Below are 19,924 nucleotides of genomic sequence, written 5' to 3' on the forward strand. Positions count from 1 at the left end.
ACACACACACACACACACACACACACACACACACCAAAGAAACAAAACTGCTTTGCTAAATAAGCTCTAACAAGATCTCCAAGAGAATTCCCAAAATTATCCAGCTCAATGAAATATATGGTGGAAGATGAGGTGATAGGGAGCAGTATGGCCTGTGAGTTAACAGCCAGACTTAGCTCTATAATTAATGTGCAATCATATCTTCAGTCAAGTCACTTCATGATGTTAGTGAAAATGACTGTTTTCATTTAGATTATTTATAAACAAAATATTTACCCACTGACAAAATTTTTATGAGTACCTACTACCAAGAAAGATAGAAAGATACAAAGCTGAAGGATTCATGACCAACTGACCAGGGCAGATGTGACTGCAAACATTTGCAACATAGAGAAACAAAATAAAGGTATACAAAGTTACCAGAAGAACAGAGGAGAAGACCTCCAAGGAGGGTATACAGAAAAGGTAATAGTTCACAGGTAAGGATGAATCTGCTAAGCTGTTACAGAAGGGGATTGTGTAAGGGGCACTGGCTGCAGTCAGAATAGAGTGTGGGCAAAGGTGTGGGCCAGAACAAGAAACCCATTTCCACTCAAAATAAAAACAAAACCCTTATTTTTATAACTTTTACTTATGTTTACATGTATTTCTGTGTGTATCTGACATATGTAGGTGGGTACCTGTGGAACCTGGAAAAAGATGCTGACTTCCCTGGATTTGCAAGTAGTTGTTCTGGGAATCAAACTCAGGTCCCCTGGAGGAACAGCAAGTGCTCTTCACCACGGAGGCAACTCTCCAATCCCAAATTTCCACCTTTAAAATCTCAAGATGGCAAGCTAAGCCCATGTTGCTATCTCTCCTATCTGCTAAACCATACATGTGACTAAATAAAAGGGAGCTGTTACAGAGGAGGAGGAAGGGAGGGAGGAAGGAAGGGTGGGAGTTGGGAGAGAGGACTGATTATACAGAAACAGACACTAGCAATGCTTGGCAAATGACAGCAAACAGCAGCAGACTAAAGCAGAGTGAGAAGTCAGAGTACAGGTGGTCTTCACACACTGAAGCGACATCCAGCCCGTTCCCAGCTCAAACGTGGGAAGCAGGAAACAGCAGGACCACAGGCAGATGGCTGGCAGATGGCCAAAGCACACTGGTGGAAGGAAACAGCTAGCCCCACTAACCCTGTGTACACTCCCACGTCTACCCCAGCCACAGACAGCAGCTGCCCAGAGCAAGAGAAATGAATCAATCCAGCCAGGAAAATGCAGTGCAAAAGTAAATAAACAAAAATTTCCCTATCATTTGAGAAACTGGTATATCTTGAAACAAAACTCACTGAATGAACTTACAATGCCTAAAGGAAACACATTTAATATTCAACCAAAGAGAATTAACTATAAATAACTGAGTATTTTTAAGGAACTGTATCTTTAATTATCTCTAAGTATCTAAAAGTATCTTTAAGTCAGGAATAAGAAACTGTGAATTTAGAGATTTTACACACACAAAAATGTTGAAATTAAAATTTTAAACAAAAAAAAAAAGTGGCAGAAAAAAAGGTATGTACAAGTCAGAGAGAAGAGGCCAAGAACAAAGCAACATGAAGATGTGCTGTAACTGAAGTGCTTGGGAGGCAGAAGCAGGAAGACCATGAGTTCAAGGCCAGCCTGGGGTACAAAGAAAGAGGGGGAGGGAGAGGGAGAAGGGACTCAGCAACAGAAAATAAGAAAGCTATGAGTGTTGGGAAAGATCCAAAATTATCAACATCAGCTCACTGAAGGCCTGTAAAGAGGGAAAACATGGTGGGGTGCTGGCAGCTGCAGCTAGAAAGTAAATGTCCTTCAAAGAGTAAAGTGTCGGGCTCTTCAAGGAGTCCAGTGTGACTATTACCAAAAGTGGGAATGGTGTCCTACAACGTTCAAGAAATGGTCAGAAGCCAGATCATGAAGGAGTTTGTGTTTGAGATAAGGAGTTTATAATACAAAGTTACTAACATGAATACAAACGCTGGATAAGAAGAAAAGTACTAATGAGAACCTCTGATTTAAAAACCGATTTCATGTCCAGCTTCACTGCAAGAACCTGGACACAATGATACCTTCAATGGTGTGTAGCCCAGAACCCAGCTGGGTCATTTCTGATCACCATCCCCCAGTAAAAGGAACCTGAACTACTACAGCAATGTCTAAATTTGTGATGACTTCCAGCACGTGAGGAAGCACTGAAAACTGACTGTAGCTATCCTGGAAAGACACCAGAGTAATAGATCACAAAATGCTGAACCGTAGAAACCAGTCCTTATAAACCATAATGAATTTAAAGAGTTGGGGGAAGGCAGAGAGAAGCAGAAGCTGCGTATAGAGGAAAGCCAACTACAGAGTAAGAGAGAGGGCAGATCACACTAATGCAGGTATGTGTTCTGCAGCTTATACAAAAGAATGGGTCAAAACCCTTGTAAAGTATCCATGTCATAAAGCTTCCACCAAGAAGAAAAAGACACTGAGGATCAATTGTAGATTAAAGACTAGAGATAGGATAATGTAGGATAGTGTTTACACCTTGAACTGGACAAAAAAAACCAAACTAGCTACTAGGATAAGCAAGAAAATGTAAATGTGGATATTTTAAATAGTCTACCAGATTAAAAAAAAAAATCTCATATTTCTTGAGTGATGGCCATTGTAGTGGCTATTCCTGGTTGTCAACTTGACTATATTTGAAATGAACTGCAATCCAGAATTGGAAGGCTCACCAGTGAACCTAATCTGGAGGCTGGGAGATAGAAGTTTCTGATCTGGATCTTGGTATGGAGATCTTGAGACACAGTGGTGATTGAATCCAGAAGATTAAGACAGGGAGANCTCCGAGTCCAAGNTCATCTGGGATTAAAGGTGTGGTGGCACACACCTTTAATCTGGGCTACACCTTCTGCTGGGNACCATATAAGNACATTGGAAGAAGGGAGTCTGGCTCTCGCTCTTTCGCCTTCTTGCCGTGTGGGACTCAGCAACTGCTAGATCCTTGGACTTCCATCCACAGCTACTACTGAACCATTGTTGGGATTTGGACTGCAGACTGTAAGTCACCAATAAATTCCTTTACTATATAGAGCATATCCGTAAGTTCTGTGACTCTAGAGAACCCTGACTAATACAGCCATATTATGCACAAGATGTGATTAATAGTTTGTTCTTATATGATAATTATTGAAGCCATCAGGAGTGAAAGAAAATCCCGTTTACAATATAGTCTCAAATTATCTATTAGAGAAAATGCATGTGTGCATGTATATGCATGTGTGTTATAAATTCTGCAATTCAATGTTTTATTCTTGACAATTTTCTTAAGTTTGAAATTTGAAAAAAGAAAAATTAAGTTCCTAAAAAATTCAAAGCAATGACTGTGCTCATCTCACTTGTATTCTGACAGGATTTTTCTAAGTTTACTGCAGAAAGAAGGAAGCAAAAGCAGGAGGTGAGACCCGGTTCACTATGGCGCTGACACTTCAAGCTGTCTGTGCTCTCTATGGGAATGCCTGGGAGAAAACTCCACAATGTATTCTTCTGACACAATTGCATGCTGTAAAATGGGCAAGTAATATATATGTTTGATTACAATCGCTGTCTCTTTGCATTCTTTAAGGTCCTATTGAATGAGGTCACTCTGAAAGAGCCATCAGTGTTTTCTGGATGCTACTAAGTAAATTAACTTTAGGTTCAGAAAGCTGTCACTCATAGCCTGCAGCACCTCCTGAAACTTGGAAGCAAATGGTAATTGTCCTGGCACAGGAGTGACTTTCAGAAATATTCAGGCCACACAGCGCAGACCTGACAGACATCAGAAACCATAGCGCTCTGAGCTGAAATATGAACTCAGGTGCCTAGGGCTATAGAGATGTGGAGAGTGAAGAAATTAGAATAAAAACTAATTATCGCTCTCTTCTCTCTACAGGAAATATCACAAAGTAATGCATATGAAGATATCATCAGAGAATTTACAACCCAAAAGACAAAAGAATAAAATTAAAAGAAGTGTTAAGCTGTTAAATAGAAGCATCTTTTAGGCTATTATGTTAGACATTAGTGGCATTTAACAGTTTTCCATATTTGAAATTTGTTTTGTTCTTTGCATATCATAAATAAATATTTATTTTTATATTTGTATGTACCTGAATTGTGGGCATTAAAAAAAACTGTATAAATTTGAGGACCTCCAAATATCTGTAGCTTACCCATTTGGGAACACCACCACCACCAAAAAAACAAGTCTACTTTAAAAGATTACGTGAGGGTCTGGAGAAAACATCTCAGCAGTAACTGCTCCTGCACAGAGTCCATATGTGTTTTCTAGCACCCGCAATGGGCACTACCACCAGTACCACCAGTAAAGCCGGTTTGAGACTAGCCTCTTCTAGCCCCTGAAAGGACGACATGAACAGGGTAGACATAAACTCATGCAGACATACACATACACGCATTAAAAAGGAAAGACACCAAAAAGTTTTAAAAGATTAAATAACAAAGAACTGAAACCCAGCAGGGATGACAACAATAAAGTGAGTTTGAGATTTACTTAGTACAAAGTCAAACAAGTTTCTCAACCTACTAGACATGGGTGGTGTGAGAGAAAAATGAGTTTATCAGGGTGTATTTTAGATGTACAGAGAGGCAGAAGGAATTTAGTAGGCAGAGAGTCATATCCATGGGGATACAGGTGAGGGGACAGGCTACAGCCGAATCAGTGGAATGAAGATATTATATGTAAGTGTACTTACGTGTACAAAGAAAGCCAGGGACACAACGTGAAAGTTTATGTCTAGGTAGAGAGCAAGCAATGAAGCTTAAGTACCAAATAACCTCTCCGTGTTGGTGGTGCATATAGGAGGACGGGAGGGCACCAGAGAAGGGGTAGAGATTAGAAGAACCAGGAAACAATAGCTCCGGTAGTGGAGCAGGAAGTGTTTGGATCCTTTCAAAGAGAGAATTGTTACTAAAGTGCAACAAATTTGACAGGCAAGTTTTTAATGCTCACTCTGGAGAGCTTAATGCAAATACAACAGCTGAAGGGGAAGCTCCAAGAGGCTTGGGGAAGCTGTCTCGAGAATTAAGGATAACTCTTTCAACAATCATGAACAGGAAAGCCAAAAAAAAAAAAAAAAAAAAAAATTGGAGAAGTCCTGAGAATGTGAGGCCAAGGGCAGATCAAGCTTGTGTTCTCTCTAAGTACTAGGGTGAAACATACCTGGCCTGTGGTCCAGCAATCCACTAGAAGGGACAACCCAAGTGTCAGAAAGACAGTGCAGACATAGTTTATGGCACACGTACGCAATGACATAATATAAAGCAATTAAATGAGGAAGCAATATGCACACACTCCTACTGTGCAACTCTGTATGTGTGATGTCCAGGAACAGGCAAGACCATCAGAAGCCAGAGAGCAACAGCTTCCTCTACAGAGGATGTTATGCTTAAGTAAAAGGCATTAAGCTATACTCTTGGGTTAGCAAGCCAGGTTCCTTACTGTGCTGGTTAGTTTTATGTTAACTTGATAGCAGCCAGCGTCATTTTGGAAGTGGCAACCTCAATTGAGAAAATGCCCCGTGGTACATCCTGGCTGACAACTGATGTAGGAGGCCCCAGATCCATGTGGGCTATACCTCCCTTGGTTTGGTGGTCCTGGTTCTATAAAAAAAAAGCAGCTTTAGCATGTCACAAAGGACGAGCCAATATGTAGCACTCCTCCATGGCGTCTGCTTTAGTTCCCACCTTGAAATTTTGGCCCTGCTTGAGTTCCTGTCCTGGTTTCTCTTCGAGATGGAATTACCTGCAACAACCCCAACTTCCTTTTGTCATGGTGCCTTATCACAGCAATAGGAACCTAACTAAGACACTTTGCTATACCACGATCTCAAAGTTTTTTTTTTTTTTTAAACAAAGAATTAAAATTTAAAGACTGTTTTACTAAGGAAATACCATGGAGTAAATTTAGAAAATACTATCAATTCAAAATGAGTTCTGGGTTGTCCTTGAGATATCTGATGGTCTTGTGCACAAGAGCATGGTCTGAGACTGCCTGAGTCATCAGAACCTTCCAAGCATGTTGTAATAAACAGCCCTTTCCTTGGGCCAAGCTGTGCGTGTGTTCCACTCACTCCCAGTTATCTGTCTAACCATCCTGCTCACATTCACACACTTCTGCATGGGGAATATAGCCTTGCCCATCGAATGGATCTTAAGATAGTCAACAAGATATTACTTAGGCTCAAAGCCAGCCTAATAATACATCTCAATAGAACACAATTACTGATGTACAGTCGGAGACAACTTAAGGGAAGATTTGTATGTAAACCACAGTAGAAGTTTGTGAATCTCCCATCTGATATCTAAAGAACAATGAGTTGTTTACATTTTTAAACAGAACTGTATTAATCATAATCAATTCTACTTTGTAAACATGGTCTTTGCATGCTCATTACAAAACAAAATTGCATACTTACCATTTTGTCTCGTACCAACAGCTGCGATGATTACTGGAACTGAGTTTGATGCTCTTTTAATCACTGGAATATAGTTATCTTTTACTTCGTGGAATGAAAACTTGTCATTTACATTGTATTTGATCACAATGATGTCGGCACCCCCAATTAGGTTTCGGGAGGTGTACCAATCACTGTCAAAAATGTCCTAAACAAAAATGCAAACATCAACAGTTAGTTTATCTTCAAATCATTCTCCGACCTCACATATATCAGTTATGATTATAACTGTTCGTGTAAATGTTCCATGTATGTTGGCTTTTAGAAGTTATGAAAATGTATTTCTAAATGCCATGGTGGTTTGATTGAGGATGTTCCTATAGATTGTGAATGCTTGGTTCCCAGTTGGTGGAACTGTTAGGACATGAGTAAAGTGCTGGACTAGGAATGCTCACACTTCCAGATGTGAGTGTTCAAATCAGCCAATCAAGCAATATCTACGTGACAGAGCTTTTAGCCTATGACAGAAATGCCTGTTTACAGAGAGAGGTTCTTGTCCCATCTCCATACCTAACCTCCTTAGGAAGCCTATTGAGAATGAGTTGCATTGCAGAATTTTTAAATAGGAACAAATTATCAACAACAGAACAGATAAAGCATATTTTAAACGATCACAAAAGAACAGAAATAGGAAGGCAAACAGAGCTATCGGGTCAAAGGCAAAGGACAGGACAGTTCAGGATATAGCGTTAGGGTATAAGGGGCAGAGGGAGAAGTGACCACACCGATATAGCCCAAAAAGATGAGAACACCTAACTCCCAAGTCAACACAACACAAACTCTCACAGGTCCAAACATATCTGTAAATATTCAGATTCAGAATATGCAAGTGAAACACAGTAAGGAAGCTGAAGGAATAACAAGAAAACATCAAACTAAAAAAATAAAAAAAGAACAAAAAAAAAACCCCCCAAAAACAAAACAAACAAACAAAAAAACAAAATAAAAGAACAAAAACAAGAAAACATCAGAGACCTGGGATTCAAACCCAACAGCCATTTAACACCTACAAAACAAGGTAGAAATTGGTTTTCACATTCCAGTAGCTAGGAATCCCAGAGTTATAAGAGAATTATGCGGAGGTGAGGGAGAAGAGACATTAAGAGAAAACATGGGGAAAAGGGGCTTAAGTATTAGCAATTTACTCTGTGGTATTGAGGCTAAGACAACTGCAAACACTTAGATGTAACACAATCTAGAGCTTCAAGCCCTATGTAAGAAAATAGGAATAAACATTATGGTTTATTCATTTTTTTATTCATTCATTCATTTCTCAGTTCTTTGCCACTGTCGAATGTAGCCTAGGCTGGCCCAAACTGATAACTCTCTTTCCTCTGCTTCCCAAGAGCTGGGATTATAGGCAGGAGTTAGGAGGTCCAGCTAACCTCATTGCATTAGAACATAATTTTTACAGAGAGGAAAACAAAAATCTAGAAATATGAAATTAAATAGTAATATGACTACAAAAGAGAGAGGTAGGAGAATATAAGCTCTGAACTTTAATGAATTTGAAGCAGATTTCTTTAAAAAGTGTCAAAATAGATGGCAAGCAGCCAGAGTAGGGCTAGCCAGCTACAGAAAGTAACTAGAAAAAAGGGACGCTCTCGCAGATCCTTCCAACCCCATGGCAGCAGCAACGCCTTCCTTTTAGGCTACACCTCAGAGAAAATGATCCACTGGTTTCTAGAAATATGAGGAAATCCATGTGTCCCAGCCCTTGTAAATCAGTTCCAGGATTTCACTGGGATGTTACACAACAAACTTGGGGGCCACGCTAGAGAGTCAAGCTTATCTTTTAAAAAACAAAATCTGAGTTCCTACAGGGAAACAAGAATTTCATCCTGTTTGATTAGTGTGCGGGTCCTTCACTGGCATAAATCTTGACTGACACGAGAAACTCTCCCATGCTTAGTGTAAGTACTATGTGACTGCACTAAAGCTGTAATATGCACTTTATTACGGCAGCTATCGCTTTTGGAGCACCTACAGCCACCACACTTGGGACTTTACCCTTCGGCACAGCTCCAGGAGAGATAGGGAAAACAAGCCTGAGAGGGGGTGAGCATGGGGTCTGAAAGCTGGTCCTTTTGTTGTCCAAAGTGCTGTTTGATAGTCTGACTCAGTACTTATGCCAATCCCAGCTGACAGGCATCCCCAACCTTCTATTTCTGGCAGAATTTACCTTCATTCAAGAGGAAGACCTAACAGCTCAGAGTGAATAACTGCCTATTTAATCCACTGTGCTTGAGGGCTCATCCAATCTGGGAAGTTGTACCCAGTGACAAATGTGTCATCACAGACTGTGAGCACACACAATTGGAATTCCCTTAATAAACTGTGACAGTCGGGATGTGACAAGAGTCAAGACCACAAAGCTTATTTCACCCACTTTGAAGATCTTGTTTTACTATTTTATTCTTATAAAACGTCTGGCTCTTTGCTAAATTGACACAGGCAGGAAAGGGTTAACTCTCAAATTAAAACAAAACAAAACAAAAGGCAATCCCAATCATCTTCTCTTACGTTTTCTATATTTACTTCATCAATCCATTACACATTTACTCAACAGTATACTGAATAAGTAATACTTTTAGGCTATAAGATCTTTCATAATAAAAGGGCTCAAAGTAACTGTGCCTGGGAGTCCTCCCTAGTGGCTTCTTTTGATACTGTCATCACTGTCATAACTGAAGGCTAAGTAGCATCCTTTAATTTATTTCAGCACACTGATATGAGTTTCCAGTTAAAGAGTGTTTTCTTTCCATAATAGGAAAATATGCTCAAGAAAATTTTCTCTTTACTTTTTATACATTTCTATTCAAAAGTATGCTAGTTCTCCTTACCTCTGGTAGTTTTCTTTTAAAAACTGTCTCTTTAATGTAAAAATCTCACATAATATGTACCTTTTTTAAGACTCAAAAGTTTAAACATTTATATATTATGTATATATAGTAATCTTTAGCTGAAAAATATATAACTACAATATCAGCAGGGAATCACAGACTTAAAATTAAATGAAGACACTTGAAATATATAGTGCTACGGTGTTATAAAGATATTTGTAAATCAGTAGCTGCCAAGCTACTCAAGAGACAAGCTAAGATTTATTTTATTTAACTATCATAAACATGAAGATTTACTAAGTTCTTAATAATGTTAGTGGTATTTCCAATTTATTAACCACTAAAACAAAAGGCTAATATATGAGCTTTAGCATTATTAAAAACTAGTCTTTTCAGAGGTTAATAATCAACAAATAAGCCATTTAAAATTAGTTCTCAAATCCCATCCTTTTTTCCCTTTTTCCCATACTATTTCTGACCTGTCCCTGTCAAGAGTATTTTTTGCCTACATTGAGCTGTAAAGGGCAGTATTTATAGAACACATCTCCCTATCCTCCACAGGGTGGACATGAAAACATGACTCTTGGCCAGTGGAACTTAGTGACCCTGTTTGGGGTTGGCACATTCAACTGTCAGCTGTCCACTAAAGAACAAGTCTTGAAGCACAGTAACTGCTCTATATTGCCCTGGGGCCATTTTACCTTACAGACGTGACTGGGCTGCCCCCACCACATTCCTAATTGTAACAAAGGATGGGATTTGCCAAAAAATGAAAATACACAAAAACAAACTAAAAAACTCTCCAGGCAATCAGGAAATTAAGAAACGAGGGGAGGAGGGATCCAAAAGGCAAGCTCCTTTTTCCTAGGCACCGCGCAGCCACTGCCCCTTACCCAGACGGGACAGTCGTACACCACCAGCTTGACGTTCCCGAACGCACTGGCCTGGTACTCAGTGAACACCGGGCGCGCGATCGTGCTGGCCGCATTCAGCAACAAGCTGCTCTCGTCCCCCGACACCAACGGGCTTCTTCCCAGGTACGTGCGGATGAGCCCCGACGGCCGGTTGTCCTGGTGAAACGTGTCGCCCTCGTTCCCCAACGCCACGATGTGGATGGACCTGCGGGGCCGAGAGGGGCGCGGTGAGCGGGTGGGCACAGCCAGGGCGCGTGGCACGTCCCGGACCCGGACCGTGGCAGAACGGCGACGCTTACGTACATGATCGCGGCTGGCTGGGCGGCGGGGAGATGGCAGCGGGCGGCCTGGCGGGGGCCGGGACGACGCTCTCACTGCAGTCAGCTCATCACCGGCCGCGGCCCTCGCGCTCTTACAACGCGGCGCAGCCGACGCAGAGGAGCGGGCCGGGAGTGAGCGGCCGGCCGGGCGCGCTGCGGTCCCCGGTCGCCGCTCCTGGCCGCCGCGCCTCCGCCCCGGTTCCGCCTCCGCTCGGCGGGGCCGGAGGCCCGCACGTGTCGCCCCGAGTGTCCGGCGCTCGGGGGTGCTGGCTGCTCGCCGAGGCGCCCTCCCCACCCCAAGCCCGGGCGGCGGCCGCGGGACACAAAGGAGCGGTGGGCGCGGGGACGACGCCGGAGCCCGGGAGCAGCTCGCCGCCAATCCGCCTGCAGCAAGTTTACTCAACTCGGAAGGCTGAAACCTGAGCCGAGAGCGGGGGAGGGGCGGCCTGGCCCCCGCCGGGGACCAAAAGAGAGCCCAGCGAGGAGGCAGCCCCCTGCCCACCCCGCGGTCCGGTACCCACCCCAGCCTTCGCAGAAAGTGTGTTACCGTTTTGTCAATTTACAACATGCGCTTTGGCTGTTTTGTAAAATCGTACTTGTGAAGAAGAAGGGGGGAAAAAAAGGCAACATTCATGCAGCTGCAGAAAAGGTTCTTTGTTCACGCACCAATTAATTTGCGGGTGTCACTTTGGAAAGGTCATTTACTATTGCAAGCCATATTTAGCATATTTTAAACAAGATTGCAGAATTTGAAGTGTTGGGATTTTTAATGTGATTTAAAAAAAAAAAAAAGAGAAAGTTGTAGCAGTTTACTTGGATTTTTTTCAGTACACATTCCAGTTACATTATTTAATAATAGCTCACTGAAAAAGAAGGATCATGTTAATGTAAGGATATTTTAGATTCTTTCTTGATGACACACAGAAGTAAAGCTTGTGGAGGCCCCTAAAGGGCCTCAGACTACCTCCAGTATAAAACCCCATGAGGACTGCTAATACTAGGACAGGCCAAAGGCTACTCTGAGGCTCCCTCATAAATACTAAAATTCTCACAAGCATCTCACACACAGTTAAAAGAGTTCTTGTTTATCCTTTTGATTATTTGCTCTGCTTTGAAATTGGCCTTTTTTCTCTTTTAAGTGGACCTGTTTTGAGAAGTAGATGTTTAAAAGGTCCTGGGAAGAATGAGGTAAGCAAGAAGCTGGGGGATGGTCACAGCTGTTTATTAGGAACCAGTATTGCTCAGTTGAGACAGTGTTAGCTTCTTGTCCATAGATAGGGCAGGCCAGGGGACATTCCCTATGTAGTTTACTTAGTCCTCTCTGTCCTTTGAGATAGGTATTCCCTCCTCGGCCTCCCAAGTAGCTGTAATTAGAGTCATTAGTAAAGATGAACCGAAACCCAAACCAGCCCAGGCTATACAGTGAGCTCCAAAATAGCCAGTTACATAGTGAGACCCAGTCCCAAATAACAAACAAACAAACAAACAAATAAAATTTTTCCTTTGTGTCCAAGTACAATGTCTTGTAGTTTCTGGAAATAACCATCCTGAAAGATTCGAATGTGCAGAGTCACAGTTCTTCTTGGATCAAAAGAAAGTATGCGGTCTCATCATTGCAATGACCCACCCGTCAAACACAATGACACTAAAATGCATAAAGAGATAAAGAACATAGCTTACATAAATACGATGAACCTTTTATGGAGTTGTTTTCTCCTGTATTGCCCAGGCTGATCTAGAACCCTAGGGCTTACCAAGCAGTCTTCCTAGACCAAATGTCCAGAGTAGTTGAGACCATAGATGGTTAATGAGTTACGAACTAGCTTTTGTGAATGAAGGTAAACTCATCATATCTTATACCAGGGATGATCCTTAAGGATGTGGTGCTATGTGAAATAAGCCAATATGGAAGAGTATTACATCATTCTACTTCTGAATTACCCCAAGTCGCCAAGCTTTTACAGCCAGGAAGTAGGACAGAGTATCAGGTGCTGAAGCAGGGAAGGCGTGCTATTTTGGGGTACCGAGTTTCAGTTTTGGAAGATGAAAAAGCCATAGAAATCAATTGTACAGAAAAATGCACATAGTTAATGTGACTTATGCCAATCACTAAAACATGGTTAAGATAATAAATTTTCTGTTACTATGAAAACCACAATACAAAGAGCATAAGAACACGCAAAAAAGACACCAGATAGAACTGATACATAGCAGAAAGGGAGAAAGCATGCTTCGCCTTCTCCAGGTTTGAGTGTTTTAACCTGGCGAGATAGACATGCGATATTGTAAGATACACTATATTCTTGAGAAGTTAAGTCTGTCAGTGTCCACTAGATTCTCAATAGGTACATATTCTCCACATAACAGAAGCTATGTACAGAGATACATATAGGGTACAAGGATTCGAAGTTCAGTGAGTGTCTAGTTCTGTGCTATACAGCATTAGGGAGAAGTTCACCAGAGGAAGTAAACAATACCATGGGTCCTAAAAGACGAGGAAATGCTGCTGGATTTGGAGGAAGAAGAGGTTAGACAGGAAGGAATGTTAGGAAGACCTAGGTTACTCATGCAATCATATGTAAAGGTGTGGAAGCATGCATGGTAGTTGTCCGTTCCAAGGAAAAGCTAGAAATGAAGTGAAGGCAGGTTTCTGTATCTAGGCTGGCAAAAAACAGGCTGGTGAAGTTGGGTGACGCAACACTCTGGTTGAGCCCTTCTCTCAAAGTACACATCCTGGCAAGAGTGACACGTTCTAAAGAGATACTTGAACCCTTTCTTTGGCTCAGCATCTCACCCAGGAATCTTACTGGGAGGAGGAAGAGGGTAAAGCCTGGTGACAGGAACTTGTCACCAGGAAGAGATTCGCAAGTTCAGACAACTTGTGAGTCAGGCTTTCAGTACATGCTGGAATGACACAATGGTGACAAGCTGGGGCCACACGTTGACTAGGACTATTTAGTGATGCACACTTTTTCCCCTCTGTTTAAGCCCAAACCTCATGTGTGGGCCCTGAAGGTGGACTCAGGAAGTCAATGGAACTCTTTATTAATTTTCATAGGGTCATCACAGTGAACCAATCTCAGTTCTCTGCTTTTCAGTGCTTCCTGTCTGTTTACTTGACCTACTGGAGACTAGTTTCTGAGTCTATAGTGCTAGGGCTACCAAGCTCCAGGCTCTGTCCCTAACAACTTTGGTCCTATCCCTCTATATAGACATGGGACATTTTCACTTCCAAGATAAATAATTGAATCTTCTAAACTATTCTTTGGGACATAGGTTTGGCCATGTGATTCCGTCTCACGAATGGCATGTAATTCTGCTGAGCAGTTAAGAAAATGTATGCCTCTGTTAAGGGTTGGGGGCAATGCCTCCCATAGACACCATAGCTTATCAAATAAAAGCCCCAGTGTCAGCTATGGGTTACCTCTTTTTGAGTTGTTGGTCAGTGGGGTGCCATAGATCTTGTCAATAGCCTAGAATTACAGTCTATTGTCATTACTCTTAGTTACCCTCCAACACTTGATGAGACCCTATTTCTGAAGACACTGCATACCTGAGTCATGGGGCATGGAGAAATTAAAACATGACCTAGAAGTTTCATTTCTACAAGGTAGCTTTCTTGTTGCTAGAAGGTTATATGTACACTACTGGGAGAGAAAAAAAAAAAGGTCATCAACAGTCACAACAGTCATACCTTCATGTGGTCCCAGGGAGCTACAAAGATGCCTGGCCTAGCAAAGTCTGTCCACTGCTAAATGGCAGAAATGTTTTGAGAGTAACCAACTACATTCTGATTAATTGAAAGGCCTCTGTACAAGATGGGATTCATACCTGGGACCATTAACAAGGCCAAAAGTCAGTGGTTAACTAGATCCTAGGCCCTAAAGGAGAACATAGTACTGTCTTTTTACTAGGTGGACATAGTAAGAAACTGCCCCTTAGTTCTTTTCTTTATACCCATAGATCAGTATTTCTATCAACCTTCATCAGAGAAGCTTTCTTTTTATGCAATAGATGATAACATAGAGACTCAAAACAGGTCAGCATGCAGAGACTAAGAGACTGTAGAGTGCTCATCTTTAAATGGGACATCTGAGTCACAGTGCTTAACCCCAAATTCAGGAATCATCATAGAAGAGTTAGAAAGATTGTAAGAACCAGAGGAAGTAGATGTCAGTAGCAAACAATATTTGTTAGAGGTGACAGCAGGACAGTTACACTCATGAACTCATATTGCTAGGATTGGATGCACAAAACTTGCACAAGAACAATCTAGGGAAAATCCCAGCATGGATGGGAGGGGGGCTCGTGAAGTGCCACCCCTGTCTGAGGAGCTATTGGCAATTGATGGCTGCTGAGGGAGAGAGAGTCAGTTTTCTTCAGGGATATGGGCCCTGAGAGGCTGCCCATGTTCCAGAAGATAGTCCCACAGGATGTACATATAGGCAGTGGACTCAGTACGTATGAGGGAGCAGTGAGAGGAACATGAAGTTGGGAAGGGAGAAGAGATTCAAGAGGACAGAAGGGGAATAGATTTGATCAAAACATTATACATGTACAAGCATTAAGTAAGATAGTTTAAAATACAAAACATTGAAAACTTACTTTTAGAAAACACACACATATATACACATATGCATATATATTATATATGTACACATATATGTATATGTGTGTATATGTATGTATATGTACATGTATATTATATATATATGTATATATGTATGTATGTATATGTATATATATGTATAAAATATATAAGAAAAGGTATGCCTTCTGCATTTCTTTTATCCTTCCATCTGCTAACCTGCTAGCTTATGAAGCCGAGTGTTTGAAGACCTTGGCACTGCAGTGTGGCACTTGCAGCAGAGCCTCTTCACAGCATGAATTACACTGTGACGTGAGTGAGGAAGAGATCTTTCTTTAGTTTAGCCAGATTTTTTTTTTTTAGTTTTTTTTTTATTAGACATTTTCTTTATTTACATTTCAAATGTTATCCCCTTTCCTAGTTTCCCCTCCGAAAATCCCTATTCCCCTCCCCTCTCCCATGCTCCCCAACCCTCCCACTCCCTCTTCCTGGCCCTGGCATTCCCCTATACTGGGGCATAGAACCTTCACAGGACCAAGGGCCTCCCCTCCCATTGATGACCTACTAGGCCATCCTCTGCTCCATATGCAGCTAGATCCATGAGTCCCTCTGTGTGTTTTCTTTGATTGGTGGTTTAGTCCCAGGGAGCTCTGGGGGGTACTGGTTAGTTCATATTGTTGTTCTTCCTATAGGGCTGCAAACCCCTTCAGCTCCTTGGGTATTTTCTCTAGCTCCTTCATTCATTGGGGGTCCTGTGCTGGGAGCATCCACTTCTATATTTGTCAGGCACTGGCAGAGCCTCTCAGGAGGCAGCTGTATCAGGCTCCTGTCAGCAAGCTCTTGTTGGCATCCACAATAGTGTCTGGGTTTGGTGGTTGTTTATGGGATGGATCCCCAGGTGGGGCAGTCTCTGGATGGTCATTCCTTCAGTCTCTGCTCTGAAGTTTGTCTCTGTAACTCCTTCCATGGATATTTTGTTACCCCTTCTAAGAAGGATTGGTCTTCCTTCTTGAGTTTCATGTGTTTTGCAAATTGTATCTTGGGTATTCAGAACTTCTGGGTTAATATCCACTTATCAGTGAGTTTAGCCAGACATTTTGAGGTCAATTGTTACAGTAGCTACTGTTACTTGTTATGGCTGATAGAATGTCATAGATGGTCTATTTCCTGACATCTTAAAGATATTTTTTGTAATTATATTAAGATCACACTTTATTTAAAAATTTCATTTAGTATATCTATTTCTAGTTTATTATTAGTAACTTTAAAAATATGACATTTACAAGGATAAATTGAAACAAATTGTAACAGATTGGTTTGTCATGTATCCCACATGTACAGAAGAGACCAACAGACCAACAGACAAACACACACACACACACACAGAGAGAGAGAGAGAGAGAGAGAGAGAGAGAACAAATGTCATAAAAATTTTAAAAGCCTCATAACTAATATTTTATTAGAAAAAAACCTTACCATAGCAAATGTTCTTAAAGAACACTTAAGTATGAATTTATACCCACTTAAACAATTAGAGTCATTTACTTATTTTGGGGGGGAACAGGACCCACACACATCCCATATGTGAAGTCGGAGAACAGCTTACAGGAGTTAATAGTTTCTCTCCATCATGGATTCCTGGGAGGTCAAACTCAGTCCATAAGCTTGGCAGCAAGCACCTTTACCCACTGAACCATCCTGATGTCTCAGCATCTACTTTTGCTGACAGTAACTTTATCCTAAATATGTATTACAATTAATAATGATATTCTGAATAGTTCATATTAAACTAATTATTTAAAAACTAATTTCCAAACACATAGGCAAGATCCAAGACTGCTTCCAGCATGTGTAAATACTAGACTAAACCGGGATGATAGTCTCTGGTTAAAAAAATGCTAAACAAGGCCTGTCAGAGCTTCCTGAAAAATGAATGTCAGAAGGCAACATACCACTGGGGAAATAGCTTTCTTCTTGCCAAGATAAAACTTTCTAAAATAATACATTGAATGCAGATGGGGGAGGGGAACAACCCTGCATTCTTCTGTCAACAAAGACTGTCAGAATATGCACAGAAAGTTTTGCTAAGCACAGAGTCACAAGTATTAGCACACAGTGCAGGAAGTTACAGGCTAACTGAAAGCTTATGTTTTTAATGTTTTCCACTTTGAATTGTTTGGTAGGTTCTGTTACACTGTGGTATTTACTAGATTGTGTTTCAATAATAAGACACAGTTTTTCTGTGTGTGTGTTCTCTTAAAAGAAATCTCTAGTAAAGACAGTATATTTTTTGCATGCTCTTCAAAAATGGCTTTTCAAAAATAAAAGCTAAGTTTTATTCCATGTTTCTGTAAGTGTAAACATTGATGGGTTCATGGGAATTTTGTCTTTTGTATGTTTGTTTTTTGAGTCTATAGCCTAGTCTGGCCTCAGACTCACAACGGCCCTCCTCCTTTCATACCCTGAGCCACCATGCCTGACAGCATACCTCATAGGCAATTATTCTAGCAAAGCAGCTTGAGTCAGGACAGGCAACAGATAGGGTGTTACCCCTTTGGTTACTTTTGTGAAAAAACAAACAAACACACACACACACACACACACACACACAAACAATTTGAGAATCAATCTACCTCAAGATCCACCTATACCATTCGTGAACATATTCCCAAAGGATGCACCAAAAGGACACCTCCTCAACCATGTTCATATCTGCTCTATTCATAATAGTCAAAAACTGGAAACAACGTAGATGTCCCTAAACAGAAGGCTGGATAAGCAAAATGTGGCACATTTACACAATGGAGTATTACTGAATTGTCAAACAAACCAAAAAAAAAAAAAAATGACATCACAAAATTTGCAGGCAAATGGATGGAACTAGAAAAAAATATCTTGAGTTATATGTGAATATTATCCATTAAATAAATGATAATGAGAAGATACATAGGAAGTGATTGGGGAAGCAGTGGGGGACACATGGATCTCCATGGCAGGAGTAAATAGAATGCATTGTATGGGTGGACTGGAAGCAGATAGGTGTGGGGCTGTAGAGGTGTAGGGGAAGAGTGGGGAGGGAGAGAGCCCACGTCTGGCCAGAGTTTCTGTGCTCTGGGCAGGCAGACACGGGAGGACTGCCAGGCTCTTTCCACTCTGCTCCAGGTGGGCATCTGGCTGTGTGACGCCACTGACCCCACACAGTGGGAGGTGGACAAGGGGCAGCCCCCGATACCAGGGGCCCCGGGGGTGATACTCTTGGCCCCAGAGATATGGAAGAGAGAGCAGAGGGAAAGAGGTTCCCACGCAGGCGAGAGCCCTAAGTCCACTCTGGTCTGTGGCTGGAGCACAGGAAGGCCTTCTGATGGGAGATTAGGCACGGCTCATTAGGAGAAAGCTTATACCATCATCCAAGCACAGCGGGCCTTGATGAACAGAGACAGTGTGTGGTTTTAGAGCTTTATTATAGAAAGGCAGGGGGAAAGAGAAAAGGGGGAGAGAGAGAGAGAGAGAGAGAGAGAGAGAGAGAGAGAGAGAAAGACCGGCTATGACCAAGAGGAGAGAAGGGGGAAAAGGTGAGAGAGAGAAGAAAGGCTACAGAGTAAGAAAGGTTAAAGAGAAAGAGGTAAAAGCTTAGAGAGTAAGAGAGAGAGAAAGAGTGAGAGAAAGGAAAGTAAAAGCTTAAGAGAGCGAGGAGGGGCCAAGCAGCCCCTCTTATAGTGGGCTGTGTTATCTTGCTGTTGCTAGGTAACTGGGAGGCATCTAGCCTGAAGGTCAGAAGCTTGAGACATTGTCTACGTGACTACTAGCCCACACACTTCTCCTATGGGGGCTCTGGGGGACGGTAACTTCAACAGGAGCCAGGGATCCAGGAGACATGTGGGAATGGCTTCCGTCTCATGTAGGTGGGAATTACCATCACGGGTTCTACGGGGGTTCAGCCCTCAACTTGACTGGAGACCAGACTGTCTGTGAATAGCCCATTGCCCCACAGATAGGGATGGGAACAGGGGTATAAAGTGGACAGAGGGAGGAGAGATAGGGTTGAAGGAGGGAATGTGGGGAGAGACAGCTGGAATTGAGGGACATTTGAGGAATGATATGGAAACCTACTGCAGTAGAAAGTTCCTAAAATATATGAAGGTGATCATAATGAGGTTTCCTAATAATGATAGATACTGAGTCTCAACTGGCTATCCATGAGGCAGGACTGGGTTGCGTTCAATTCAGTTGTTGGTCAAGGGCATCCCATGAAAATCCTCAAATTACCCAGGCTGCTACTGAGACAATAGGTTGTCCTCTGCAGACTGACAGTGAGACCCAGCTGAGCACAATCCACACACAAGTCTTGGACATGGAGAAGCTAAGCTGGTGCCCGTATGGAGCCCTCGCTCACTCTTAAGTTCTAGTCTTGTTGGTGTGGGAAGATATTGTGTAGGCTACCAAAGGAGAAACATAAACAGCAACCCAGGCACAAAACCTTTGACCTATAATCTGCCTTTTCTGCAAGATAAACTAGAGCAACGGTGGCACAAAGCTGTAGGAGTAACCAATCAATGTCTCTGATTTGACTTAAGGTCCACTCCATGAGATGGAGCTCATACCCAACACTGTGTGGGTGACCAAGAACCAGAGACTAGATAGCCCAGAAATCTAGGGTAAAAGCAAGCTCTCTCTCTCTCTCTCTCTCTCTCTCTCTCTCTCTCTCTCTCTCTCTCTCTCTCTCT

The 19,924-nt window shown here is 42.0% G+C and overlaps 1 protein-coding gene across 2 annotated transcripts in view; it reads right to left on the reverse strand.

The window, feature by feature from the left end:
• Nucleotides 1–19,924, reverse strand: part of Rhobtb3 (Rho related BTB domain containing 3) — a 124,056-nt gene that overhangs the window by 43,983 nt on the left and 60,149 nt on the right. For both annotated transcript variants that reach the window (XM_029543921.1, XM_029543920.1), the window contains exons 3-4: nt 10,272–10,497; nt 6,497–6,683 (exon numbers count right to left, since the gene is read on the reverse strand). In XM_029543921.1, coding sequence (XP_029399781.1) covers nt 6,497–6,683; nt 10,272–10,497 — 413 coding nt within the window. The remainder of the gene's footprint in view (nt 1–6,496; nt 6,684–10,271; nt 10,498–19,924) is intronic.

This window comes from Mus pahari, chromosome 11, assembly GCF_900095145.1.
Source record: "Mus pahari chromosome 11, PAHARI_EIJ_v1.1, whole genome shotgun sequence".
NCBI lineage: Eukaryota > Metazoa > Chordata > Mammalia > Rodentia > Muridae > Mus > Mus pahari.